At 30.3% G+C, this 26,980-nt stretch overlaps 4 protein-coding genes across 7 annotated transcripts; 2 read left to right on the top strand and 2 right to left on the bottom strand.

The window, feature by feature from the left end:
* Positions 1 to 2,209: 2,209 nt before the first annotated feature.
* LOC130670272 (uncharacterized) lies at positions 2,210 to 6,916 on the top strand. The gene is made up of 7 exons (XM_057473595.1): positions 2,210 to 2,404; positions 2,558 to 2,665; positions 2,736 to 2,945; positions 4,048 to 4,605; positions 4,669 to 4,901; positions 5,647 to 5,868; positions 5,961 to 6,916. The coding sequence occupies exons 1-7, from the start codon at positions 2,378 to 2,380 to the stop codon at positions 5,986 to 5,988; spliced, it is 1,386 nt and encodes a 461-aa protein (XP_057329578.1). The 5' UTR covers positions 2,210 to 2,377; the 3' UTR covers positions 5,989 to 6,916.
* LOC130670271 (carcinine transporter) lies at positions 6,158 to 13,087 on the bottom strand. The gene is made up of 10 exons (XM_057473594.1): positions 11,351 to 13,087; positions 11,029 to 11,253; positions 10,010 to 10,186; positions 9,843 to 9,946; positions 8,587 to 8,741; positions 8,068 to 8,485; positions 7,785 to 7,999; positions 6,916 to 7,097; positions 6,541 to 6,719; positions 6,158 to 6,418 (listed from the first exon to the last, which is right to left on the bottom strand). The coding sequence occupies exons 1-10, from the start codon at positions 11,420 to 11,422 to the stop codon at positions 6,202 to 6,204; spliced, it is 1,944 nt and encodes a 647-aa protein (XP_057329577.1). The 5' UTR covers positions 11,423 to 13,087; the 3' UTR covers positions 6,158 to 6,201.
* Positions 13,088 to 15,668: 2,581 nt separating this feature from the next.
* On the bottom strand, positions 15,669 to 21,155 carry LOC130670269 (importin subunit beta-1). 2 transcript variants are annotated; one of them, XM_057473593.1, is made up of 7 exons: positions 20,815 to 21,152; positions 20,223 to 20,281; positions 19,957 to 20,139; positions 18,829 to 19,182; positions 18,185 to 18,334; positions 16,244 to 18,114; positions 15,669 to 15,866 (listed from the first exon to the last, which is right to left on the bottom strand). In XM_057473593.1, coding segments are annotated over exons 1-7 (2,679 nt in total). In that variant the 5' UTR covers positions 20,876 to 21,152; the 3' UTR covers positions 15,669 to 15,865. The 2 variants fall into 2 exon arrangements, with proteins under 2 accessions (XP_057329576.1, XP_057329575.1); XM_057473592.1 differs by lacking the exon at positions 15,669 to 15,866 and having other exon boundaries at positions 16,240 to 18,114; positions 20,815 to 21,155.
* Positions 21,156 to 22,082: 927 nt separating this feature from the next.
* LOC130670273 (uncharacterized) lies at positions 22,083 to 25,535 on the top strand. 3 transcript variants are annotated; one of them, XM_057473598.1, is made up of 5 exons: positions 22,084 to 22,484; positions 22,869 to 23,107; positions 23,819 to 23,947; positions 24,695 to 24,793; positions 24,934 to 25,535. In XM_057473598.1, the coding sequence occupies exons 1-5, from the start codon at positions 22,399 to 22,401 to the stop codon at positions 24,954 to 24,956; spliced, it is 576 nt and encodes a 191-aa protein (XP_057329581.1). In that variant the 5' UTR covers positions 22,084 to 22,398; the 3' UTR covers positions 24,957 to 25,535. The 3 variants fall into 3 exon arrangements, 2 of the variants coding, with proteins under 2 accessions (XP_057329581.1, XP_057329579.1); XR_008990344.1 differs by having other exon boundaries at positions 22,083 to 22,484; positions 22,869 to 23,701; positions 24,695 to 25,535; XM_057473596.1 differs by having other exon boundaries at positions 22,096 to 22,484; positions 24,695 to 25,535.
* Positions 25,536 to 26,980: the final 1,445 nt, after the last annotated feature.

The following is a 26,980-nucleotide window of genomic DNA, read 5'->3' as shown; positions in this document are numbered from 1 at the left end:
TTATTTATTTATTTCGAATAGAATAAACGCCGATCGGCTATATACAAAGTTCTTACTACAAGATTAATTGATTAAATGATTAGATAGCATCATTTTTATGCATGTACTTAATAACTATAAAAAAAACTATTGCACAGACTAATACAGATTGATAGAGTAGTAACAAGTTTCTTTGGTGAACCACCAAAGTAATCTAACTCAGTACAATGATTATTAACTAGATTCGCAATCCTGTTTATTGGTCCATAACATACGTAGTTTTTTTTTGTTTTTATTGAATACAGCAGACTTCGGGATCTTAGATCTGATCTTGAGCAGATGAAACTGAACTGTTCCAAGATTTCAGGGGAATCGATATATCCATTGATTGTTTTGTAAAAATGGATTAAGTCAGCACACTGTCTACGACTCTGCAGACTATTTATCCTGTACGGACTGTAAAAATCATCAGTATTCCTTGAACGTAGACGGTATGCAATATATGTATAAATATACGGTATATATATGTATAAATCTCATAGCATTGACAATTTTACACACAGAAAAAAAGGATTTCTTGGTGCAAAAAATTTTTACTTACCCTAAGAAACTGTTTACAATATGAATTGAAAACAAAAATTTTCATGGGGCGATAAAAAATCTCTTTCGCCAAGATATTTTTTTTAGGCCTAAGAATGTTTTTGTCTTCATTTCATAATGAAATATTTTTTTGCACCAAGAAATCGTTTTTTTCTGTGCAGTAGCAGTATAATATAAAATCATCAATCAATATTAATAAGTTATGCATATAAAGTGATTGAAACAAGAATTGCGAAACTCTTTAAAAGTACGTTGAGTTGTATAATCGATAGGCAATTTATTAAATTCTCTAATAGCGCTTACATTGAAAAATTTATCATATTTTGTACTGAGAGTACAGCAAGTATCAAAAAATCCTGCCTAACATCACCTCTACGAAGACAGGTCTCAAGAAGAGGAGGTATTTGACTCATATTAATTACCATATATTAAACAACAGTAAAAAAAAGTCTCGCCTTAGTCTTAATGCAAGCCAGCCTAGGTCCTGGTAAGATGGGGTGACATGCTCATGTCGAATTTTAAAAACAAACTACGCAGGCATTTAATTTTCTTTGTAATTTCAGCATTAAAATACTGTTTCAATAATTCAATACCAATAACATGTACGAATAAAACTCAATTTTATTGAAATTAAGTCAGAAATTGAATGCTTGTTCTAAGGAAGAAACTGATATTGAAATCGAGTTGATTTGAAATCGTCTGCTTTTGACTAAGGAGGAAAACGGGTCTGAGATACAAAAAAAAAAAGCATATTTTTGTGATTTTTTTTTTCAGAGTACCTTCATTATTAAAATTCTTAAAATTTGTGACATTATTAAGCATCATTCCAAGAATATTCTGCTAAATTTTCGTAAAAAAATATTAAAAAATAAGCCAGTGGTATTGGGGAGAACCGAGCCACCTCAAAAACAAAGTCTCCATGCTGTAAGCAGGATAACTCATGACTGCCTCATCTGAAATAAAAAAACCAAAAAGATTTCTTCGGTACATAAGTTTATCTTAGATTTGAACGAAGGAATAAACAAAATATTCATTTTTGAATTTTTGGTAAAAGTACAATCAAACAACTCTGATTTTTGCCAAAAATTGTTCTTTTCATTTAATTAAAAAACAAGTAGTTATTGAAAAAAAAATCCTTCGTTCAAATCTAAGATAAACTTATGTACTAAAGAACTCTTTTTGGTTTTTTGATTTCAGATAAAGCAGTCATGAGTTATCCTGCCTACGGCATGGAGACTTTGTTTTTGAGGTGACTCGGCTCTCCTCACTACCACTGGCTTATTTTTCAATATTTTTTTACGAAAATTTAGCAGAACATTCTTGGAATGATGCTTAATAATGTCACAAATTTTGAGAATTTTAACAATGAAGGTACTCTGAAAAAAAAATTCACAAAAATATGTTTTTTTTTTGTATCTCAGACCCGTTTCTCCTCTTAAACAGATTTTGAAACTTGTAGTTTCAGTGCAGGTGATATAAAAATTAATATATTATTTTTAAACCGTATTGTCCTTTATTTAGGCACATTTTTTAATATAATATGAGCATTGGTGATGCGATTGCGCAATCTCATTGACACCAACCACGTCAAAGCCTCAATTCCTTTGGGGGTTGAAACTACTACCCCCGATGATAAGACCTAGACTCGTAGATGGATTGATGCAATGAACGCGTGCGCGTATAATATAATCATACAGGAATAGTACTTAGACTGTTTAACATTAACCAAGACCACGAAATAGTCTTTAAATACAACAAGCTAATCAGCAAGATCTGTTCAGCAGACATAAGGCTATGAATGAAGACCAAATCTTGTTACTTCGAGGTAATGAAAGTGCAATAAATTTTCTTATAATTTTTATCAAAACTAAATTATTTATTTAGTGAATAAATAATTAAATAAACTTTAAGTTTACGATAATTGTTCAACATTATTGATTATTATGTATCAACATTCTATTTATATTATGAAATATAGATTGTGGTGGTGTTGCTGCTATCTGTGATTCCGTGGCCAGGACCATCTGTCTTTAAAATATCATGCCCCCGTGATCGCGCGTCTATGGTGCGACGAATCGTACATAAAGTAAACCAAATTTATTTTTTATTTAAATGGATATTTATATTGATATTGATTGAATGTATTTATTATTTAGCGATGGATACCTATTTTAAAAAAATATCAAGTGGAATTGCCTTTGGAATGCCCATTCCACGAAAGTCGAGATATATTTTACCCTCAGCAAGTGGCCAAGATACAGCACAGGACATCTCAGTGGACATGTGGACTGTGCGGGAAATCATTTTATGCAGAAAAACATCTCGATGCACATTTCGATAGCAGACATAGGAGTAATGTCAATACGGTACGTATGTTAGGTAATTATTTTTATGATAGATTGGTGAAAATGAGGACTATAAATTTTAAATTACAACTAGTGGCTTAAACTTTGTTTCCTTAATAATTTAAAAATAGTGATGATAAACTGTTGTGTTATCAATTTCACATATCAAATCATTTCTTATTTTAAAAATAATATAATTATTGCTGTAAGATGGACGTTGGTATAGTCTGTCTAGTTTTAAAATTAAATTTTAAATTTTGAAAAAGCCAAATAGCATACTTGGCTTTCTGACATTTAAGGTAAAAAACCTAGTTCCCGATCAGGGAGCTAGTACTCGATTATTCCATGAATTTGTATAGATATATTTAGTAAAATTTAGTAAATATAAATATACAAAGACTTGAGTGATCGGGTACTGGGTCTCTTACTTTATAAGATAGCAGTGTTGAGGCTGTTATTTGGCCTATCGATAAGGCACCAACATGTTGACAAAATCAGAAATTTATGTCACCGAAAAAATATCTGCTTAAAAAACTTTGCACAAGTAACGACAAAAAGTAAATTACAAATGAGTCATTATCTAAACGATTTCTTAATTGAAATTACTTCTTTAAGACGTAAAAAAGAACAAAAATTTTCTGACTTCTAGAACCAATATCTGTATGTCTTTTTTATATAAAAAAAAACTTGGCTTTGAGACAAAAAAAAAGTTTGTATTGTCCTTACAAAAGACATTTTTATGGCATCTGAGCCTGGCGACTATAAAATATAATGCAGCTTCGAATCATGTAAATAGATGCGTAAAGAAGAAATAATATCTGTTACTAGTTATTGCCGGGTTAACGCATCCAAGTTCTTTAGTGTTTTGGCTCCACTCGTACTATTAGAAATGTACTCTGAGGCAAAGTACATCAACATCAGCTTTATCATTAATTCTGTTAGCGAACCGGGGACAAATTCTCTGATGATGCACTTTACACATGACAAGTTTTGACGGTTGACTTCATCGTCCTGAATATTCTAATCATATAACGCATGTTGTCAATTTAAAATTTTTGAATTGAGTAATAATTAAAGAAAATCTAGATAAAATGATGATTGAAACTCATGGTTTATTTTTTAGGCTGAAGATGCTGTTTGTTTAGCAAATTATTGTGACATCATGCGTTGTGATGTCTTGGGTATGATGGAACTTGACGGTTCTCTAGTTGATGATTCAACAGGTACAGTAAATACAGATATACAAGTTTGGCGAGAGAATACAGACAGTAGGGTAACACCTTACGTACCCTGTGAATGCCGTGAATTAGCGAGGGTGTACAGCAGTAATGTTGGTAATAGCGATAAATCGGAAATTATTTCTACAAGCTCGTCTTATCATCGTGCGCATACAAAACATTGCCAGACAGGTGAACGTGGTACTTCACAGACAGCTTCATCAACATCAACAACAACTGCATCGTCATCCGGCTATCATCGTGATATCCCTCACGATACCGACAACAAAAGCAGTGCTTGTGATAATGATGATAACGAGGGTGAAAATGACACAAGCAATTTAGTGGAAGCAGCTCTTCCATCTGCTGGTGATAGACGAGAAAAAAATCGTGAGTCAGAAATTAGGAAACTTAAATCAAATTGTAATCCAGAAGAATTACAAAAGCTCAAAATACAATGTGAGGTAAGTTTCATTAAATTTATTAAGTATAGTAATTATTTATTCATTTATCATTTTTTGTTGTAGATATTGGTAAGAGATTGTATTGCTGGTCTTCTTGCTAATCTTTCAATAAAAGATTTTCAAGAAATCGAGGGAGAGTTAAATCGTGCAATTTGTTGGTACTTGAGTTGTGACAGATATTGGGAAGATACAAAACGTCATCAACGTCATACACCTTGGTACCTGCTCGTAACATTTTTGTTTTTACTTTCATCTGGCATATCTGCGTGTTATTATGTCGTCTCTCTTCTCCTTAGGTATTTTAAATATATATATATCTATATATATTAGACTGTGACAAATAAAATCGATATTTTTTTTTCGGCCCCATATGAAAATTTTGTTGTGTGTAACAAACAAAAAATTGTTGCCCTATAGAGCCCTTTAACTCAATAACAGAGTCTAAATAAGATTTCCTATTTAAATAACATGGGAAAAATTGTTTTTTAAATTGGGAATTTTATAACTCATCAACTGATCAATGGATTGACACAACCAATACATATTCTTGTAGAAAATTAAAGGCTCTACAAAAAAGGTCTCTTATAATTTTTTTATAAATCTAACCGTTCAGAAGTTATTGAAGCTTAAATTCAAATTTATGGTAAATTTTACGATTTTTTTACTTTTTCAGCGAAACTATCAAACTAGTCGCGAAATGTCATAGGACTGTTCTTGTAGATCATTTTTTTTAACCAAAATCTGTTATTTAATAATTTTTTAATCTCACTCGAAAGTTACAGGTTTTACAAATTAATTGTTTGAGAAAAAAACTGAAATATTCGTAAAAATGTAACTTTTGAACAGTTAGAATTATTAAAAAATTATAAGAGACCTTTTTTGTAGAGCGTTCAATTTTCTACAAGAATGTGTGTTGGTTGTGTCAATCCTTTGATCAGTTGATGAGTTATAAAATTCCAAACTTGAGAAAAAACATCGATTTTATTTGGTACAGTCTAATATAAATTAAATATATAACTATTAAAAATAAAATATGACTAGTTCGGGGGACGACGATTGCATGGATGGTAGCGAGGACAATCCAGAGTTTCATGATGGGCCGGACCGACCATCAAGTTCTCTTCATGATCCCGGAGGTGACGGTCAATCAGGGGAAAGACGAAAATATGAAGACGAAGATAGACTGATTGCTGCCGGAGCAATGCCGGACCATTATATTTACGTCGCTTATCCACCAGAACTTAAGCGCCGTCTTCTAGAAAGGTCATTATTATCCACTTAAACATACCTAGTTTTTTTGTATTAAATATATATCATGTTTAAACATCTCTATCATTAAATTATATTTTTTACAGTTGCTACAATCGAACCACGAGGTTATAACTCGACGGAAGATGATTAAATAAAATAAAATTTTTTGATTAACGCACGCACATAATCATGCGCAACACATTTTCTCATTCTTCAGTATCAACGTATATCAGATATCTATACTTAATTAATTAAAATAAAAAAAAAAAAGAAAGTATTTCCGAAATTAAAAGAAAACATAAAATTTCCATTTCTCGTGAATGTTTATTTTTTGGCTTATCAACATTAAAACCAGTATGTCATTTTAATGGAACCGTCAGAGTCTCTCTGGGTGTCCATTACACTAGACTGACGCATCAGTCGACGGGTCGACGTACTGGATCCTCTAGTTAATTGTACTTGTTGTTGATCTAATTCAACCGCAGATGTATCTGTCACTGGTTGCATTTCAACTGTCTCACCAACTGAGAGATCTTCGTATGACGTCGTCGCTGAAGGTGGTCTAAAATAAATATCATTAATTAAATTTAAATAAATAAATTTAAAAAAAGAAAATTAATTAATTAATAAATTGTCACTGTAATAATACTAGTCTTTAAGATTGTTATAAATTATTTGACTTACTTGATGGGCACACAGTGAAGACAGTCAGCACATTTCCAATCCTTTCCGAAGAGCTCTCCCTCCTCTACAGTCTGTGGCAGTCGATGATGTAGCGTTTCTGGTAACCGTAATCCAGACAATCCTCCGATTACGGAAACTGCCCCAAGTATTACAAGAGGTAATACTAAATTATCTCTGCCCTGAAATATAATAAATAAATCTAAACTTTCATACTTATTAATAACAGTAATACGCAGTGTTGGTCCATTTTCTCATTCCATTTAATTTTATATATTTTTTCTTTAAAATAATTATATTTCATGTACTTGAATAAATCCATTGATGCTCATGATAAAATATAAACTATTGATTTTAATTAATTAAATTACGTCTTACCAAGTATGTAATAAATGGGATTATAATTAATCCCAATCCACTGATGTACGCTGAAAATCCGATAGCAACACCTCGCAATTGTGTTGGATATAATTCACCAGCGAATGGATATATTATTAAGAAAGATGCAGATATGGCTGATTTTGATAGTAGAAATAAAATTAATGTAGTAATTACAGCATCTGTAAGTTATTTAAATAAAGTTATTGTTAATATTTAATAGGGAAGTGCGAATAGTTTTGAAATTATTGGATTATTCGAAAACTTACGAATAATTCCAAAATTTCCTTTGGAAAGACTTAAAATTGTAATAGATTTGCGAATAATTCAAACTTTCATCAGAGGTAAATCGTCCCCTTTCTAGGCAAAATTATAATTTTTTCAGAAATCGGTCAAAACATCTATTCTGTTACACGCGTGTTAATTGAAATATTAAAATTCAAATCTCTTGAACATTCTCTTATAATTAATAAAATTTGAAACTTTTTTTACGCAATAGCAGTTCTAAAGAATTTTTTTTTACTCATAATTTTAATTATAAAAAAAATTTAGTTACCAGGTTTACCCAGAAAGGGGAAGAAATAGAACTTAGACACGACTTTACGAAAAAATTGTTTTTGGTTACTTTAAAAACTAAGCTCTCCATTAAATAAAAATTGAATAGTTGAAAGTTGACAAAAATTTCTCGATTTTAATCGAATCATTAGAAAAGTTACCAATAATTCAAAAACTTTTGGATAATTCTATACTGATGAATAATTTGAAAAGTTACATAATACGAGAAGATTCGATTTGAAATTCGAATCAAATAGATATGTTTGATTCCTAATATTTAATAATAATAATAATAAAATATAAAAATATTTTACCAGATGGTAAAAGTACAGTTGCAACACAAGACAATCCAGCAGTGACCATGCAAAGACACAATGGCCACCTTCGACCCCATCGATCCATCGCGACCCAACACGCAAGGTAACTTGGTATCTCTGCTAATGACGAAAAGAAAAAACTCAAATGCTCTTCATTACCAAGAGCTGGACCATAATAAGACAATCCTACATAGACCATATTATTAGCAAACCTAAAAAAAAAGATGTTAATAATTACTAATTAATTTTTTACTCAAATTTTAATGAAATAAATTTTTACCAATTAAGAGTAATTAAACAAGTTTTCAAACGCATATTTGGTGTTTTAAATAACGACAAAACACCAGGTCCACTTCGTAATCTTTCTTCTTCACTTTTAGTTCTCGACATGGTCATTCGTTGTTTCAATTTTTGGGTGAACGATTCTGGCAACTCTTTACCGTTAACTTTTGCTAGAGTCTGCAGAATTTCACTCGCTTCACTCAATCGTCCTTTGGCTAAAAGCCATCGGGGTGATTCAGGTAAAAACCACCAGTAAAAAAAGTAAGCGAGGAAAGGTGTACTGGTAATAAGTGCTAATAGTCTCCATTGTGGTATCAAATAAGTTACACCAGCTAACATACACAGTCCCATTGTATAAAATGAACACGTCATTACTGTGACGAATGATCGGTAATTAGGACCGACAAGTTCTAAAGCTATTAACAAAACAAAATGTTCTATTAATTAATATTTACTCAATCTGAATTATGTACTGTCACTGTCAGTATAAAATTGATATAATAAATAAATTAATTACAGATAATAAAAGGTATTTGATATATTGCTGGTATCGTAAGTCCCACAACAACTCGACACGCAGCCCATGTCCAAAAACTATTGGATACTGATGTAAGAATACCTCCAGTAATAAGTGTAGCCAAACATGAAAAAAATGATAGTCTTCTTCCGATTCTAATAAAGCAGAAATAAAAACAATTATTATAATGTATATTTACTGTTATATTAAAAAAATTTCGGAGAGATGGATTAAATCCGAAGTAAATGCGGAGCGGGTGACTGTGTATTTATTTAACGTTCGTGAGTAAAATTCACTCCGAAGGGGAGTTGATTATAATTTTGAAATTTTTTTTCGAAGTGAAATTAACTCCTAAAGGAGTTTTATTTTAAGGGAGACCACCAGTGTGAAATTTTGAAATAATTAATTTTTTTGTTTTGCACATTTCAATAGTTTATACCTTCAAAAATTACATACTAAAGTTTAAAAGTGCATATCTTGAATAGTTTTTTTGAGTTACAGCCATCTGAAGAGCAGCCGCTTATCAGTTCTCGAAAATACATTTTTCAAAATTGCAGTTATAACTCGAGACAAATCATCCGATCGATTTGATTCGAATTGCAGCTTCTTTTATATATGTTTCTACGTACCATGAACGTCCAGTTTTCCGATCGAATCAAAAATGTAATTTTGGCAAGCCAAAAATCATCAAATTTTCGCGCAAAATTTGAAATTTTTTTTAAAAACTCTGCCATTTTATTAAATTTCAATTTTTTTCTTAGTCCGAGAGTCATAGTATAGGAAATACCTTCTAGTTTAATAAACTTTTTGGTTTCTTTGATTTCATGCACTGAAAAGTTCGCTATCACTGCAGCAGTGGGGTGATTTTTTTTTAGAGCGTTGAGAGATTGTAAAAAACTCGCTGAATTTTCAATTTTTTGGTCCAAAAATTTTTATCTTGTATTCATTATACATCCCCAAATATATCCTTAAAACATTAAAACATTCCATGTAGGTTTTCTTTAAAAAATTCCCAAAAATCATCGTTTTTTCAGGCAGTCACACTAGCGGTCCCCCTTAATATTAAAATTCCCAATCGGATTAAATGCGGATTTTAATAAAATCCAGATCACTCTGCTGGAAAAACAACCTCCGTATACGGAGTGATTTTTCCTAAAACTCCTGAACTCCGATATAAAAAAAATTCATAATCACTCCGAATTCACTCCCGATTTTTCACAGTGTAATAATTATCGTCATAAATTATTTTTTGTTACCTGTCATTTAAGGTACCGAAGAGATAAACTCCAATAGGACCACCCGTATTCAGAGCCACCAGTCCAAGTGTTGGATAAATGTCTTTGTCGCAGACCAAGTCAAACTGAAAGACAAGTAAATTAGGTAAGATGATAAATAAATAAAATTTACTAAATACTAAACATACATCAATGACAATAGATGATACTATTTCAGACATATCGTACTCCCATCCATGATCACAAGGTACAATTGGCCACGAAGTGTTGGTCATGTTGCCATCGATATACATAAAGTCGACGATAGGGTCCGACCAATTGACATCATACCTCGTGCACTGACTGTACACTGTCTCATTGGCGTCCTACTAAGACATAAATCAGCTTCATCATTTAAATGAGTGTTTACACACCTCCAATCATCAAAATAACCTGTGACTTAATGTCACCAAATTAAACTAATGGATATTTACTTTATAAAAATATACATCACAGACAGCAGAGCGTTCATTCTAGACAAGCCATAGTGCATACTCTCAATGCCACAAATTTTTTAAATTTAATAATATCAACTGTATAATGATAATATAATTAATTTATAATAATGAGTATCAATTAATAATATACGATGGTTTTCCAATAGAGAAATACCTACAGGAAAAAATATATTAATCTACACAGAAAAAAAAGATTTCTTGGCGCAAAAAATATTTTGTATTATGAATTGAAGATAAAAATTTTTTACACTGTAAAAAAATTTTCGGAGTGAACGCGGATTAAATCTAGAGTGAATGCGGAGCGGATGACTTTTTATTTATTTAATCCCTTCAAATTTACTCCAAAGGGGAGTTTATTTCAATACTAAAACTTCGAATCACGCCGCTGAAATGACAAACTCCTTATTGCTCCGTATGCCAAGTGATTTTTTTTTAAAAACTCTCAAGCTCCAAGTGAATCCGGATTTAAATAAAATCACTCGGAAGTCACTCCTGATTTTTTACAGCATAGGACTAAAAAAATTTTTTTTTCGCCTCAAAAAATTTTTTGTTTTCAATTCAAAATGCAAAAATTTTCTTGGGATGAGTAAAAATTTTTAGCGCCAAAAAATTTTTTTTTTTGTGATGACGTTCAAAGGGGTCCGGCTTACACAAGCGCCTGGATAACTATTAAAAAAAATCTACAATCATTGTCTTTGAGTACTCTGCACCTGATGAGTAGCCGGTATCGCGAGTCTCCGTCGACGTGAAGGGTCCAGAGCATCAAGACCCGGGACACGGCACCAATGAGGGGGTGTCGATGCCATAAAGAGCTGATTAAAGGCACAAAAACCGCATGGCAGACATGCCGGTAAACAAACCAACCAAAGTAATTTCTTCTGATAGTGACCGAATTCTCCGACAATTGGTAATAAATCATCGAGATCAAATGCATCCTATTTATTTCAATAAATCTTTTTAGATCTAAATTCTTACGTAAAGTAACACACACCCACACCAATCATCTATACCATTAATGGTACCATCACTTACATCATCATCACTTTTTTTTTTCGACTGATTATCAGGACCCGTCGAAGATGGGTTATCATCAGATCCATACATACTCGACCGTTTATCTTAACGCGCTCTGATTCAAGTGGATACGAAAATAAAGATTCCGTACAAACGTGTCACGTGAGTTGTTGCATCGTTAAATCTCTGTCTTTTTGTTACCAATGATGCACTTTATATACAACACACGATACTCTCAAGGATACTGATAATTAATATTTATTTAATCAATATGTAATATATAATCATAGATAGATATATACTAGTGTTATTGATACTAATACTAAAATTTGATACCACTTGAATCCAAGTATCACTTGAAAGATCCAGCACAAAAAGTAACGGGTTTCCGATGTGAGCGGTGTTGGGGGATGAATGATGACGATGTATGATTACCCAAGTTGTCGGGGGTAATTCAATTGGGTTAAGGGTACTTAGAAGAGGATTGAGGACACCGGTGACACAGAGTATGTCACTAGTTACATGGGACTTCACGTAGATGAGGATAAATCAGGCATTTAAATTTATTAAATGCACTATCATCATTTTCACCTGTAAACTATTTAAGCTCTATACATAATTATATATTATTACTTAATTATTATTATCATTATACCGAAATTCTTGTTGTTTTTTTTATCAGACTTTTCATTATTTGGATTCATAGATATATAGACTAAAATGTCGTTCTTAGACAGCACCCTCATTTATTCCAATTATTTTTTTTTTCATTTTTTTCAATCATATTCATTTTTTTTTTGACACACATTTTTTGACTCCACAGGTACATCATATTCAATGAATCGAACGATACGCAGGCATTTGTAATTTATCATAAATTACGCAAATACAAACTGATAAATATTTATTTAAATATCATTATTATCATTTATCACACTTATTATCACTCTTGTTCTCTTTCTTTTTCTCTCACGCTCCATCACTCTGTTGATTACTTGTCTTTACTTCATCATTAATTTCTTTCATTCAAAAAATTACTTTCACCTTTTTTCATATTATTACTCATTATCATCTGGCACAAAAAAATATATAGTAAAATGTACAAACGCCGCAATAATTAAATTGACGACGATTTTTATTTTTTTATTTCATCATAGATTCTCTTAAAAAAATTTTTGGTTTGTTTTTTATCCATGATTGATTATCGTATTTTATTTATTTTATAAATTGAGTGTACAAAATTCAAATTTATTTTAAGAAAAAATCCAAAGAGAATCTTTTTGTTTTGTATTTTTTTCTTTTTACTCCACTATGCGTTTTAGTTGCCAGTTGATACTAGCACGCACAGACATCCAGTCTCTTTCTCTCTATCAAGTTTACATTTATATCATTAGTTAATTAATCATAATTCATAAATATCACTAGCCCATTTATTCAATAAAGGTACTTTCGTTGAGTCCACGCGCGATTGTCACGAAATATTCATACCATGATTAGAATAAAGAAATTTTTAATTATTTTACTGATGTTCTTGTTGATACACTTGAGACTTAAGTATAAATATGTTTATTAATAAAACTTTAAGAGATAATACTGATAGTTAAAATCATTTTTAAAGATATGATATATATTTTTTTAAATTTAATTTTTAAAAATATTTAAATTTAGAGATAATTATCAAAATTTTCATCGATTCGTGCGAAAAAAAGTTTTGCATGAGGAATTTGCAAATTTAAGATGATTCAAAATTTTTTAAAATTCAAAACAAGAAAAACTGATCAGTTTTAAATTTTTTGCAAACGTTTTTTGAAAACTTATTCGAAATATGTTTAAAAAAATTTCATTTGAAAATTTTATTAAACTGAACTATGAGTGTAAATGCAGCAGAAATCAGACAAATTTAAAACTATTAATAGAGTAAATATTAAAAAACATAAAATTTAAAAAAATTTGAAATTAATAAGTGCATTTTTTATAAATATTTTTTTTTTTTAATATATACTCTATTTATTTATAATTTTAAATTTGTCTGATGTCTGCTACATTCACATTCGTTACTGAAATTAGCCGAAATCTAATAATTTTTTGATTTTTTTAAAAACGATAAATTGAAAAAAAAATATTTCAAAAAATTGCACCTATAGTTTTTTTCTATTTTCTACATGTGCATATTTTTTTTTTTTTTAATAAAATTGTTAAAAAAAAAAAATTAAAGTTAACTTTTTGAAAGAAAGTGTGAACTGTTTAAAAATAATTCTAAATTCAATTTTTTCTAAATTTTTAACAAAGTAAAAAAAACTTGAAATAAATTTTTGGATATTTAAAAAAAAATATTCAAAAATTGTCTGCAAGAACCCGGCTAGTATTTTTAGTTTTGAATTTTCAAGTTTCAAAAAATTTTAACTTAATTTCGAACTATCTAAAATCAAGCGAAATTCCTTGTGTCGAGTATTTTTAATGTAACTGAAGATCGAAAAACTTTCCGCGCAACGAAAATGAAAAACGTTTACGCAATTTGACTGTTTAAGGGGTAGTTTGGGTGCCTGCAATTTCCGACTGACATACTAGCACCCATGCGAAACATTTTAAAAATCTAGATCAAGTAGATTTTTTACTTTTCATTTTCGTCCCGCGAAAAACGTTCCAATCTTCAGATCCATCATTTTTAAAACTTTTTTTTTACACGAATATATATTAATTAAAAAAAAAACAATTCTCCAATTATTAATATTGTTGATAGTTAAAAATGTTTTTATTGCGCCATTTAAAGTATCATAAGCATCAACCCAACATCAACTTTAGTTCTCAAAAAAATTTAATGAACATTTAAAAATAATAAAAGTTCAATATTAAAAAATAAAATAAAAATCAACTACCCGTACGGAAAATATAACTTCTCGTATATCATGAGCGGCATGATATAAAAATATTAATTACAATTTTTTTTTCGAGTTATAAAAAAATAAAATGAGGAAGTAAAGGGATTTGTGGAAGTTAGTCAAAAAAAAAAGAAAAAAATAAACAAAACATTTTAAAAAAAGAAAACTGAAAATTGACACGATTAGTTTTGTTTCTTTTTTTTTTTTTTTTTTTTTTTGTTGTGTAAAATTCAATAAATTATTCCAGCAAAAAAGATTATTAATTTTAATGAATCAACAGTTGAACAGACATTCAAGATACGCAAAAATCATAACGTACCATATGCACAAAAAAAACATTTACATCTACATTCAATAACTCATACTTACACACGCACGTGTTCCATTCATCCATAATTTTTTCATATTATTTTTTATTTTATTACTTGTATTATTATTTATTTTATTTTCTCATATATTCATTCATACAACTTATATTCATAGTACATACATAAAATAGTCATTCTTAGTTCTTCACTTATTACAGATTAACTCATTCGTTACTAGCGCACTCAATGCGATTGTTGTAAAAGTTTTTTTTTTCTCTTTTTTTTTTTTTTTTTTATATAAATTTATAAACAAAAAAAAAAATACATTTGAAATAAGAGCAGTTGTTTTATGGAAAATGAACAATATTTTCCATGTAAGCCTATTATTAATGATTAAAAAAAATATATCTATTTATGTATATTTATATAATAACTACTGACATCGTTAATAATTATTAATTTACTCTTATTATTTAATAGTAAAAGTAATAATAATAATAATAGTAATAATAATAATAATAATAATAATAATCATAATAATAATAGTAATAATCATAATAATAATAATAATAATAATCATAATAATAATAATAATAATAATAATGTATTCAAAAGTATCGCATTGTAAAACAATCTTACATCATAGTCATTCATAAATGGATCTATCCAATGCAATTATCACACGCAAAAATTTATTCATATCTATCACACGCTACAATCAAACTACATGGCACCGTGACACCAAGCAGTGTGATTAGTCCTGTACTCTATTTAAATCCATCTTTTCAAATATTATTTCTCTCATTTCATTTATTTAAATAGTTTAACATCAGGCACACTCTTATCACCAGACATTATAAACAGACGTGTCTCTTGTTTTCACATTCATTATTTGGCAACATATCCACTTGCACTCTTCCTTCATCCTTCGTCGGCCATCCAAATTCTGACGGACGCAGCTTACCCGGCAATAACATCATTTTTTTTATTATATTTTATTTTCGTTTTAATTATTAATTCCAGACGATTAATTATGGATTGATCTTGACCGGGGGATAGTAGCGTCAACGCCAGGAAGAACACGTGCAGACATTATCATCCTATATCTCTCATCATTTTGTCATTGACATCCTCATTATTTCTTATTAATTTTTTTTTTTTTTAATTTTTTTTCTATTTTTAATTTTTTTTTTTTTTTTTTTTCAATTTTTTTTTTTAATTTTAAACATTGGAACTCACGCACATCCATCTACTCGCATCCGCACCATCCAATCTTGTTGTCTTTGTATTGTGTTCGATAGCTTTCTAGTCAAATCAATTCGCACGAGAGTACAATCATGGGGCGATCTGCAAATAACAAAAGCGGGCCAAATATAATTAACGATTATTTAGAAATTAATTTTTTTTTTTCGTTTTTTTACCGATAATAATTTTGTCTATTATCACAATATAAAATTTTTTAAATTATTTATTTTTACGTTGCGAGGCACGAATTTGTCGACATTGAGAGCAAAGAAAATTCCCGTGTAGAATTTAAAATTTCAAGTAATTAAATAATAATAATAAATAAAAATAATTAATGGATGAAAAATGAATAGAGGGATATTCAAAACGTTCACTCTTCACATCATAGTCTGCATCATCATAATCATCAGCATCATTATAATAAAAAAAAAAGTAAAAAAAGAGTTAAAATAATATATGATAATAAATTAATTACTCACCAACTTGACGTAGAATTAACAGCGTTTTTGCGCTTGCGAATTTCCTTAGTGACCCAAATAGCAAGAGCTCGTGCTTTACTATTACGTGCTCGTCTACCTTTGATAAGTAGCTCAGTGAGTGGTTCAGTTTCAACAAGGGGTAAAAGTTTAGCTCCAAATACCATTATGAGATCACCAAGTAGACCAATTGCTGCTGACATACTTTCATCCAAATGTTCACGATCTTGAGCAATTGTGGTGATGAACTGAATGATGAACGGCACCTGAGGTTCTATCAAAAGGACATCAGGATTCGGTACATCCGGATTAGTGCCTTCAGCATCACCGCGGAAACCTTGGATTATTCCGGTGTAAGCTTCAAGAACACCAACACGTAACTCATTTAGGTAATCAATCATGTCGTAGTCATTACGATCGACATCTGTTTGCGAAGCTTCAACAAGCGTTTGCAAAACGACTTCGAGGTATTTTTTAAACTCTGGCCCGATACTAAGAGCAATGTCTCCAAAGACCGAAAGAATTTGCGGCTTCACTGACCGATGGACTGTATTATTCCTGAGGTTTTCTAATAACAATGTAATAATATCATCGCAATACGGTAATACTTTACTCTTAAGAGCACGACAAATATCACCGGTAAGTCCAACAGCAGCTCCACACACTTGATACTCAGCATGATTCTTTAAACCCATGCAAAGGAATGGTTTGAATGCCTCCATATACTTCAAAAAACCTTCACCAAGTTGTTCAACTAAAGTTGATACTGCCATCAATGCGTCTTCTTGGACTCCACCAACTTTACCAGAGTTCGAACTGAACATCGATAAAAGTGCGGTCATAATTGCATCTGAAATTCGCGGCGCATCTTCGGGTGTTACTCTTCTCAAGACAGATTGTAGAGTAGCACAGAGAAGCGATTGCAAATCATGATACTGAGCACGGTCTGAATGATTTTGAATGTGTGTCTCCATTTGTAATACCTGCTGTAGTCGTTCTAAAATTACCATTGTTGTTTTTTGTACGGTTACATAGCAATCTCTAGGTGAATTTTTAACCATCTCCATAAGCGCTTCGTATGCAGCAGATCGTAGGTTCGCCTGCGCACCATCTGGACGATCTGTTGTTTCTAAAAGTTTTTGGACAATGTAATCAAAGAATGCAGACATACAGTAAGTTTCAGGCTGTTGTCCATCTTCAGTTTCAGCGGCTTCGTAACTCGCTTCAGCCAAACCTGTGAATGCCCAGCAAACATTGGCGGCAACTCTTGGCTCAGCATGCAGACCATTTGCTAAAGATTCTAACAGTGGTTTCAAATAAGTTTCATTGATGGCTGCCTCGGGTATTATTTCACAAATTCTACCAAATGTCCAAGCGGCTGTATCTCTTACAACAACACTGACGTCGTACATTAATTCAATTAATGTTGGCATCGCTTGTTCAACAAGAGGTTTCAATGTTGATGGTTCCAGTCCACCAAGAATTGAACCAAATGCCATCAATGCTGCGTCCCTGAATCTCCAGTCTGGATTTTTGATATTTTCAGTAACAAATGGAAGGACGTGAGGTACTATATTTTCTTCACAGCATGATGCCAAGAGCATCAGACAAACACCAGCAGATTTTGATGGATTCCAATCATCTTCATCATCAAACTCCTCTTGTTTCGTAAGCTTTTGAATCAACACTGGCACGAGGAACATCAGAGCACCTTTCGCGTAATGTCGAGACACTTTTGATGGTGGTCTACCTCCTTCAGAAGCTTCACCCTCTTCCATTGATAGATCTACCTCTTCTTCAGCAACGTTTGACCAGAATTCAATTCCCTGAAGTGCCACCTCATCGGTATCTGACTTCATTGCTTCAAGTGTTATCTGTATTACAAATATTCATTAGTTTGTCATTCCATTAACAACGATGCATTTTTTTTTATTAAATACTTACAGGGAAAAGTGCAGGACCCATATAAGGCTCCATAAATTGATAATACAGTGACATGATCTTGACAAGGCACTGGAGAGCTGCTACTCGTATTTGCGTATGAGTTGATTGTGTTGTTTCGCATACAACTTCCATAATAAAATTTCTTTCAGACTAAAAAAAAATAAAATAAAATAAATATCACTCATTCTTGTCAGTACTATGAATGTTTAATATTTATGAGTGTAAATGTAATGATAATGAAGTTAGCCGACGTCTCATAATTTTTAGACTTTTTTAAGAACGACAAATTACAAAAAAAAAAAAAAAATATTAAGAAGAATTGCACCTATTGTTTTTTAAATTTTCTACATGTGCATATTATTATTTTTTTTGTAATTGACTTGATAAAAAAAAAATCTGAAAATTGCTGATTGTCTGTCAACTGTAGGATCATGTGAATGTAGCAGACATCAGACAAATTTAAAATTATAAATAAATATAGTAAATAATTAATAAGATAAAATTTTAAAAAATTTGAAATAAATAAGTGCACTTTTTATAAATATTATTTTTTAAATTATTTACTAAATTTATTTATAATTTTAAATTTGTCTGATGCCTGCTGCATTCAAACTCATTAATATTCAAATAAATAATAAATTTACCTCAATCTCAAAATTACCCTTGGTAAATTCAAGTGAATTATAAAGAGCACGTGTAGCTGCTAGTTTAACATGATTTGATGTACTGGAACCTCTCATACCATGAATAATTGCGGTAAGAATTTGATTTGACTGAGATACCAAAACTTCACTGTCTATTTCTTGACATATGTAACCAATAGCTTCTAGTGTTGCTTCTTTCATCATTTCTGTACCATTTTGATCGGCAATATTGTTTACCAACAGTGCTATCAAGTCGGTCCATTGACCAACTGGTAATTCTGCTACTGCTACGTATGCTACACATTGTGCTGCTGAACTTGGTCGATTATTTTCTGTTCCTAATGCTCCTAAGATCTGAAACACAATTTAAAATAAATAAATATATTGGTATAATTTATTAACCCTAATCCGGTGTCGGTGTTTTCAGCATCCGTAAACGTTGAACATGGGTCATTAGCGGCCGCCGCTTATTTAAATATGTTATTCTGTAATGATACTCAAGTTAACCGATGTTTATCAAGTTTTCGATTTTTTTATAGATGATAAATTACAAAAAAAATATTGCACTTATGGTTTTTAAAATTTTCTACGTGTGCATATTTTGAGATTTTTGTTTTTGCAATTGATTTGTTAGAAAAAAAAAATCCGAAAATTGTTAATTGTCTTTTAACTTCAGAAACATTATTCTATAAAGAAAAATCTTAATAAATTCGTAGGTCTTCTTTGGACATAACTATGCGAGAGTTGTTGCCAGCCCTGAAAATTCCTTTTTCAATAAACATTTTCATCAAACTTTGGAGGCAAGTAGACTCTTTACAGTAGAATATTTATGAACCTGAAGATCCGAACGTTTTTCGCGGCACAAAAATATACAAAAAAAATGAAAAGTAAAAAATCTATTGGATCTAGACTTTCGAAATGTTTCGCTCAGGTACTAGTGTGTCAGCCGAAAATTGTAGGCCACCCCAACTTCCCTTTAAGCATTTAAATTACATAAATTTTTTTCATTTCCGTTGCGCGAAAAACGTTCCGATCTTCAGGTACATGAATATTTGAACACAAACGACCCTTGTTCAACCGACTAAAGTTAATTTTATGATTTTAAGAATCAGTAGTCATATATATTACATTTTTCTTAATAAATTCTCGTGTCTCAGCAGGAATAGCGAGCCACCTTTGTTGGTATTGTGCTTTTAAAGTTGGATCTTTGGATGTAAGCTGGTTCTTTAGTTGAAGACCAGCAGCCATACGTGCTACGGTACTGGCAGCCGGAGTACCCAGTACTCCACTGAGTCTCTGTACGAACTCATGCTAAAAAAAAAACATTTAATAAATAAATAACAAATAATAAAAGTCAACAATAAAAAAATTTAAATAAATATATAAATATTTACAATATTTGTAAGAGCAGCTTGTTCCAAAAAATGTTGCGCCGCTTCCAGCTCATTTTTATCTGAAACCCAATAAAAAAAACATTAAATATTAAGATAACGCTTAAATATATACGTTAATAATTCATCGAATTATTTTTCATGCCCCTAGCAACAGGCACGCGAGATAAATTTTTTTTGGCATCTTTCAGACTAAAAAAATTAACCTATATCTCAATCCGTCTTCAATTATTGGTAATAATAAATAAATATAAATAAAATTTATATTTATATTCAATTATTACATATGATTATTGTACCACGTTATCATGATGTCAGAATGCAATCGTTTGCATTAAGGAGTGACGCATGATTGAAGAGAAAAAAAATATGAAAGCTAACTCTTGATTTAAAAGCACATGTCCTTGACGGTAATACATTTCTTAGAGAACAATTAAAATGTATATAATAAATAGCTTTAAAAAAATATATGAAATAAAGCCGGTGAGTAATTTTTAGTAGATAAAGCATCCAAATAATTCTGGTAGTTTCTCGCGCGTGCAAAATAATTAGGTTGGGTATTATGGGTATATAGAAAATGAAAATGATGCCTCACCTTGTGATACGGTCTTCTCTAGGACCTGTATCAGCTGCACCGTCATCTGATCCATTTGCATCTTTCAACACCCGTTTTAATATAAATATTAATTATAAAATAATATATTTATAAACTTTTGTTGTACTAAAAAATTGTGATTTACTAGTATATAGTATAGATAATAATAATAATATAACGTAGTGAAATAAAAGTGGATGTAGTATTTCTTTAACGTATAGAAACGGATAAAAGCGACCAACGACCGGCGGATATCCACATGTAGTCACTGTACTAAAGTCTCCTCTCAAGATGCACGACAACCAAATCCCCACCATTGACTTCCTGATCGTTATGAAAATTTTTGAGCTTGTCAGCTATCCAACGGACAAAAATATCTTTATTTATATCCGCGTTTTAATGTGTCGCGACAATCGAACTATACTTATCTCTATTTAACGCCAGGAATTATTCATATGTCAGACTTTGTTGCTCTGCAATTTTACTGGCGCTAGTGGCGGCTTAATAAAAAATGGACGCGGGATTTTATCATCGAACGGGTTTCTAATGAGTAATCGAACATCAGTTTATTTTGTCGTCAATTAAAATAATTATTTCATCACTTAATAAATAAATAAATAAATGAAAAATTTTAAAATATTATTTTGAATTTAATTCATATATTTGGTAGGTAATTATGATATTATTTTAAAAAATATATTACTTTTGATAATTTTCTGAGGGACTATTTTTTTACGCGGCGCGCATGCGCAAAATAAAACCGCGAAATGGCGGACGCTTTTAATGCGCATGCTCACTGGCGCGCGTAATTTAAAATGAAAAACGTGAGTGTGAATGTATACTGGAGCTACTGAAAGTGTTCCCTTCAGTTAGCATGCAATTCCCATACCCCCGCCATTAAATGATGAGCAAGCTCTCAGTAGTCTCACTATAGCAGACATCAGACAAATTTAAAATTATAAATAAATAGCGAGTGCATTCCGAAATGCGCTGCGAGCAGCTGTAGCATAGCGCAGCGCTGCAGCTCAGCAGCAGGCCGTGCAAGTGCAGCGTAGTTGCAGCACAATTTTTGCGCGAAACACTTGCGTATTTTTTTTTAATATTTAAAATATTTCTATCATATTCTGCCGCTATTTTATTTTGATTCACGATTTTCAATTTTTCTCCCATTTCTGATAAGTTATTTTTCGAATATTCAAACTACCGCGCAAGTGATAAGAATAATTAATAAATTATTGATGAAAATAAAAAAATTTGAGTATACTTTGTAGCCTAATTAATATAATTATTTTCATAAATAAATTTTAATAAAATTATTTAATTTTAATTTTGAACCATGCCCAATTTTGTCAGAGTTGGTCTAGCTTAGATAAAGAACTTGACAAAACGAATTTTTCCAAAATTGATTCCGCTAATTTGGTAACCTTGTGGACATCAACAATTAGTAAAAATTTCTACCTTGTCAACTGATTTCACCCCCTCAGCACTTCACGCCATTTTTATGATTTATCAATTTGTTTTGAAGTCCTCGTGCTTATCGCCTCGTGCTGTAAAAATATAAAGAAAGTATAAAAAAACATTAGTATGTCTCATTGTTGTGTTAAATCTTGTGGACACAATAAAAATAAATATTCGTGCCGCTATCATCGATTCCCAAGTGATCCAAAAACGTAAGTAAGATTGAAATTAGGTGAAGTTATCGCAAATGATAAAAAGTCTTTATACCAAAATATATTACCAAATAATTAAAATTATTTTTTTAGTTAATAAAAAAAAAGGAAAATAAAATAAAATAATACAATGTTTTTTTATATAAAAATTAATATGAACCTGAAGTTAACAGACAATCAATTATTTTTGGATTTTTTTTTTAACAAATCAATTACGAAAAACTAAAAAATAAAAATATGCACATGTAGAAAATTTTGAAAACTACAGGTGCAATTTTTCCGAATATTTTTTTAAAAATAATTTATTGTTTGAAAAAAAATTCAAAAATTAATAGACGTCGGCTAACTTTAGTTTCATAAATTAATAGATAATAATTGTTTTAGTTGCGCTGCGTGGGTTCAAGTAGTAGGAGAAGAAGATTTTCTATATCTCAATAACGAAATATTGCACAAGAAAAAATATGTATGCAGTTGCCATTTCGTTGATGAAAATTATAGTTCATCATTAAAAATGCATTTGAAGTCTGCAGTTGTTCCATCTATTTTTAATGAAAAGACGGTCTCTATTAGTGACGAGGATATGAAGACATTCTTATCTCCGCAAATGATTGTTCCAACGACTTGTCAGTGTTAAAAAATTAAAAAAAATTTGGAAAATCCAAAAGTGCACGCCTCGAACGCTCATGTTATGTTTTTTTTTAAAAGTTAAATTTCGAATAAAATTGAATATCCCGCTCTTTTCCCATAGAAATTTTCATGGTAAATATACGGTAATAAAAGTAAAAAAAAAAAAAATAAGGAGAACATTCCTAATGAAAAATGGCGGCAGTGTGTGTTTGTTTACATGTAAGATAGCCGGTTTTAACCGTAATGATTTATTTTAAAAAAAACGAGAAGGCCTACAGTAGTGATTTTCGAAAGGAACCTTCTTTGCTTATTTCTAAAAACTTTGAAAAAAAAATTAAGTAGTTTCGTCAAGTCGTTCTCGAGATATCCGTACCACGCCGTTTTTTTGAACCACAGACTAATGCGCGTCCACGATAAATTTTTTTTAATGAACTTTTTTTTATATTAATACATATTAGACAAATTAAAAAAAGTATCAGGATTATTTACTAGTGTTTCAGCTTTATATTGATGTGCTTTTCATAATGTGTAAGAGTAATAGAAAAAAAATATATGCACTTTGATGAGTGGAAATCGTGTGACCTTGACAGGTCGGTTATAAAGCACAACCTCTCCGCTTCGCTTCCGAGGCGTGCAAAAAATTATTGCTTTATTATTTTCAATTAATATTCAATGATAAATGAAAATTAATAAGTAATCACTTACAGCTGTTGTTACGCCATTGAGTAATATCAAAAATTTACACATCGTGGAATATCAACCTGAAACTAAGAAAAGAAAATCGACAGATTTATATGCAACTGAGGAAATTCCAATAAAAAGAACACGTCAATCAGGTATGCATAAAAACCTGTATAATTATTACTGTTATAAGTGCATTTTTTTAAAATATTATTTATTAAATTATTTCCTCTATTCATTTATAATTTGAAATTCGTCTGATGTCTGCTACATTTACACCCATGAATAAATATACTGTCTTACTGATGATAACAAATATGAATATCTTTGTAGCACAAGTAAAAGCATGACGATGAGTATAATAAAATCTTGATGATTTTACTACTCATTAGGGAGTCAAGGATTATTATAGTCGATTTGAATAGGTGAAACGCAATAACTTTTTTTGAATCTGAAAAATCGTGATTGCTTGATTCGTTATTATTAATTGATAGACGGAGATGCCATTCAATTTTCATTTTCACAATCATTTAACTACTCTTTATTATTGTTTACTTCCGACAAAGCTTAAACTATTCATATGTTTATTAATGAACCGTAAATTGCAATTCAGGCCATTTTAAATGTCTAATCTGCAGCTTTACCATACCTCTGACAATCTGCTATCTCTAATAATGATGAAAAATTTTGTGTTTTGAGTTCTTTTTCGAATGTTATGTTGAGTTTTTTTTTTATACCTCGAACGTGAGGTTGAAAAAAAAACATGCTACTTTATCTGCTTTTCATTGGGGAGTTTATTATTTAAGTTTTATTAATTTGAATAATTTTTGGTTACTGCACTTAACTCCTTGGTTATAAAATTCTTGTGCTTTTCGACCGAACTAAAGGATTTGATGTTTCAGTGAAAATTGAGGAAGGATCGAAGAAACGGGTCATGAGGTGTACGGCAATAAATAGTATGACAGAATGTAAATCCGTTAATACAGTACAGATCCTAAAAAGTAAGCAGCCACTTATTTTGAAGCCATGTTCACTAATAAAAATTTTGGATGAAAATTTGAAAGCTATGAATTTCTCATCCGCGCAAGAATTAATTTTAAACATAGAATTGTTATTAAATAATCATAAAAATCAAATTAAGGTCAAGCAGTTGGAAGCTGCTAATGCAGGAAAAATTGAAGAGTTGAGCGCAAAAGCTAAGTAATTGCATTTCAAGAGTAGTAATTGATTAACAGCCACAATTGATTACGCAGCCACAGTTCCAGTTTAAAACTGGGTATACATTATCAAAGATTCTTGCGTTACAATGTCAATTTATTGATTGATTTGTTTAAATGTAAAATAATTTTTAGAAATTGTTTATAGACCGAAGTTTACGTTTCAAAAAAACGACGTTTAAAAGCTCAGATTTTAAAGCTTAAACAAAAGCTAAAATAATATATCTATGTTATAATGAAAATGTTTTAAAAACTGAAAATTTTGTAATATTTATGTTCAGAGCTTATATCAGTACGAACCGAAATGTACTAGTCAACTTCCTTAGTTTTTGTACTATAAAAGAAATTATAATAATTTTATTAATACATTTTAAGGTAATGTGATAATTTTACATTTAAATGCCAAAAATTATTAAAGCAATAATTTAAGTATAAAGTCTGATTATTTGTGATAATCTGATAATAAATTATATTTTTATATTTATATACTCTATATTACGAGTTTAAAAATGTTTTAAAATGTGATAGTGCTAACTTATCTTTTTACAGATTTTTCAATTTTAAAAATTATAGAATATCAAAAATAATTTGAATGTAAGGAAATAATAAAATAACTGTAAATTGCAATATTTGACTCACATGCGCAATATGAAATAATAAAAGCATTTTTATTAATTTATTGAAATATTTGTTTTTCTATGAAATGAACCTTTTGACATTACAAAATCCTTCTATCCACAACATTATTTTTTTTTTTTTTTAAATAACGACATCTATGTTTTCTAATTTATTCATTTAATTTCTTTATTTCATCGTGAAGCAATGCTTTCACAAATCCGACAATATAAATAAAATAATAATCTACTTGCATACTTTTCAAGTCATAGGGTAATGACAATTTCATATCGTAGTCCAAAGTAATTCAACGATATACCAATTACAATGAAATTTTTGATAGCAGTTGAACTTGTTATTTTTGGATTTCCTCGGGAAAAATTTAATTTCAATACTTTTTTATTCTTTATAAAATTTAACTAACTTTACAATAATATACTCCATTAAAAATATTATTTATTTCCTAAATTTTAATCGAAATAAACTGATATAATATATAATGATATTTAAATTAGTTATTTTTCATTAATTAATATACAGAAAAAACAAAAAAATTGATTTTCTGTCTTCATTTAAAAATTAAAAAAAATCTACAACTATTTTATTAATGATAAATTATTTTTTTTTTCTGACAGTTATTATTTTCTTGCAATCATAAAATTTTTAATAAATATTTTCAAATTTTTAGTTTTCAAAAATTGCCGCTTTTTTACTTCACGAAGCAGTCGCGTAAAAGAGTGGTCGAATGAATCGCAAAACCGATTGCTTTGTATCCACTGGCGGTCTTATAGCGTCAGTCAGTATCATCGACAACAGCAGTAGTAGTCCAGAACCTTCTTTACGTTTAAATTGAAGATCACTATTGCAGTTAATTCGCGGAATTGTCCATAAAATTTATTGCTCATAGTCATTGTTCAATGAAATGTGCAGGGTTTGTAAAATTTAAATTGTGCAAAGTGTCTGTGGTTTCGTTAAGTGTTGAGTGTTCGGTGCTAGTATAAAGTATTGCGAATTGCTGATGCTGATAACTTCCAAGTTCCTGAGCAAAATCATCTCGCATCGTTTGGTGGGAAATAGCAGTTAAGGAAAGTTTTTTTTTTAGCTGCAATACACTCGGAGCAATTTAAATTAAATCTCCAAGGGTATAAGGACACCCTTCTGCATATCATTTCCTCGCCAAGGTTTGTTCAAACACTTGCGTGTTTTTTTTTTAATTTTTTAAATATTTTTCTATCATATTTTACCGCTATTTGGTTTTGACGTACGATTTTTAGTTTTCTCCAATTTCTAATAATTTATTTTTTAAATATTTAAATTTACCGCGCAAGTGATAAAAATAATTAATAAGGGTGCATT

The sequence above is a fragment of the Microplitis mediator genome, chromosome 6 (genome assembly GCF_029852145.1).
Source record: "Microplitis mediator isolate UGA2020A chromosome 6, iyMicMedi2.1, whole genome shotgun sequence".
Classification (NCBI taxonomy): domain Eukaryota; kingdom Metazoa; phylum Arthropoda; class Insecta; order Hymenoptera; family Braconidae; genus Microplitis; species Microplitis mediator.
This window is presented reverse-complemented; position numbering and strand designations above follow the sequence as displayed.

Excerpts from the sequence above, each read along its gene's own strand:
- LOC130670272 (XM_057473595.1), top strand. The coding sequence starts at position 2,378 with ATGAAGACCAAATCTTGTTACTTCGAG. Across the intron at positions 2,666-2,735 it reads TGCGACGAATCGTACATAAA|CGATGGATACCTATTTTAAA; the intron begins GTAAACCAAATT and ends TTTATTATTTAG. Across the intron at positions 5,869-5,960 it reads AAGCGCCGTCTTCTAGAAAG|TTGCTACAATCGAACCACGA; the intron begins GTCATTATTATC and ends TATTTTTTACAG.
- LOC130670271 (XM_057473594.1), bottom strand. The coding sequence starts at position 11,422 with ATGTATGGATCTGATGATAACCCATCTTCGACGGGTCCTGATAATCAG. Across the intron at positions 10,187-11,028 it reads CGATACCGGCTACTCATCAG|GACGCCAATGAGACAGTGTA; the intron begins GTGCAGAGTACT and ends ATGTCTTAGTAG. Across the intron at positions 8,486-8,586 it reads TCAAATACCTTTTATTATCT|CTTTAGAACTTGTCGGTCCT; the intron begins GTAATTAATTTA and ends TTTTGTTAATAG.
- LOC130670269 (XM_057473592.1), bottom strand. The coding sequence starts at position 20,875 with ATGCAAATGGATCAGATGACGGTGCAGCTGATACAGGTCCTAGAGAAG. Across the intron at positions 20,140-20,222 it reads AAGCTGCTCTTACAAATATT|CATGAGTTCGTACAGAGACT; the intron begins GTAAATATTTAT and ends TTTTTTTTTTAG. Across the intron at positions 18,115-18,184 it reads TGGGTCCTGCACTTTTCCCT|ATAACACTTGAAGCAATGAA; the intron begins GTAAGTATTTAA and ends TTTGTAATACAG.
- LOC130670273 (XM_057473596.1), top strand. The coding sequence starts at position 22,399 with ATGTCTCATTGTTGTGTTAAATCTTGTGGACACAATAAAAATAAATAT. Across the intron at positions 22,485-22,868 it reads TTCCCAAGTGATCCAAAAAC|TTGCGCTGCGTGGGTTCAAG; the intron begins GTAAGTAAGATT and ends TAATTGTTTTAG. Across the intron at positions 23,948-24,694 it reads AAAAAGAACACGTCAATCAG|TGAAAATTGAGGAAGGATCG; the intron begins GTATGCATAAAA and ends TTGATGTTTCAG.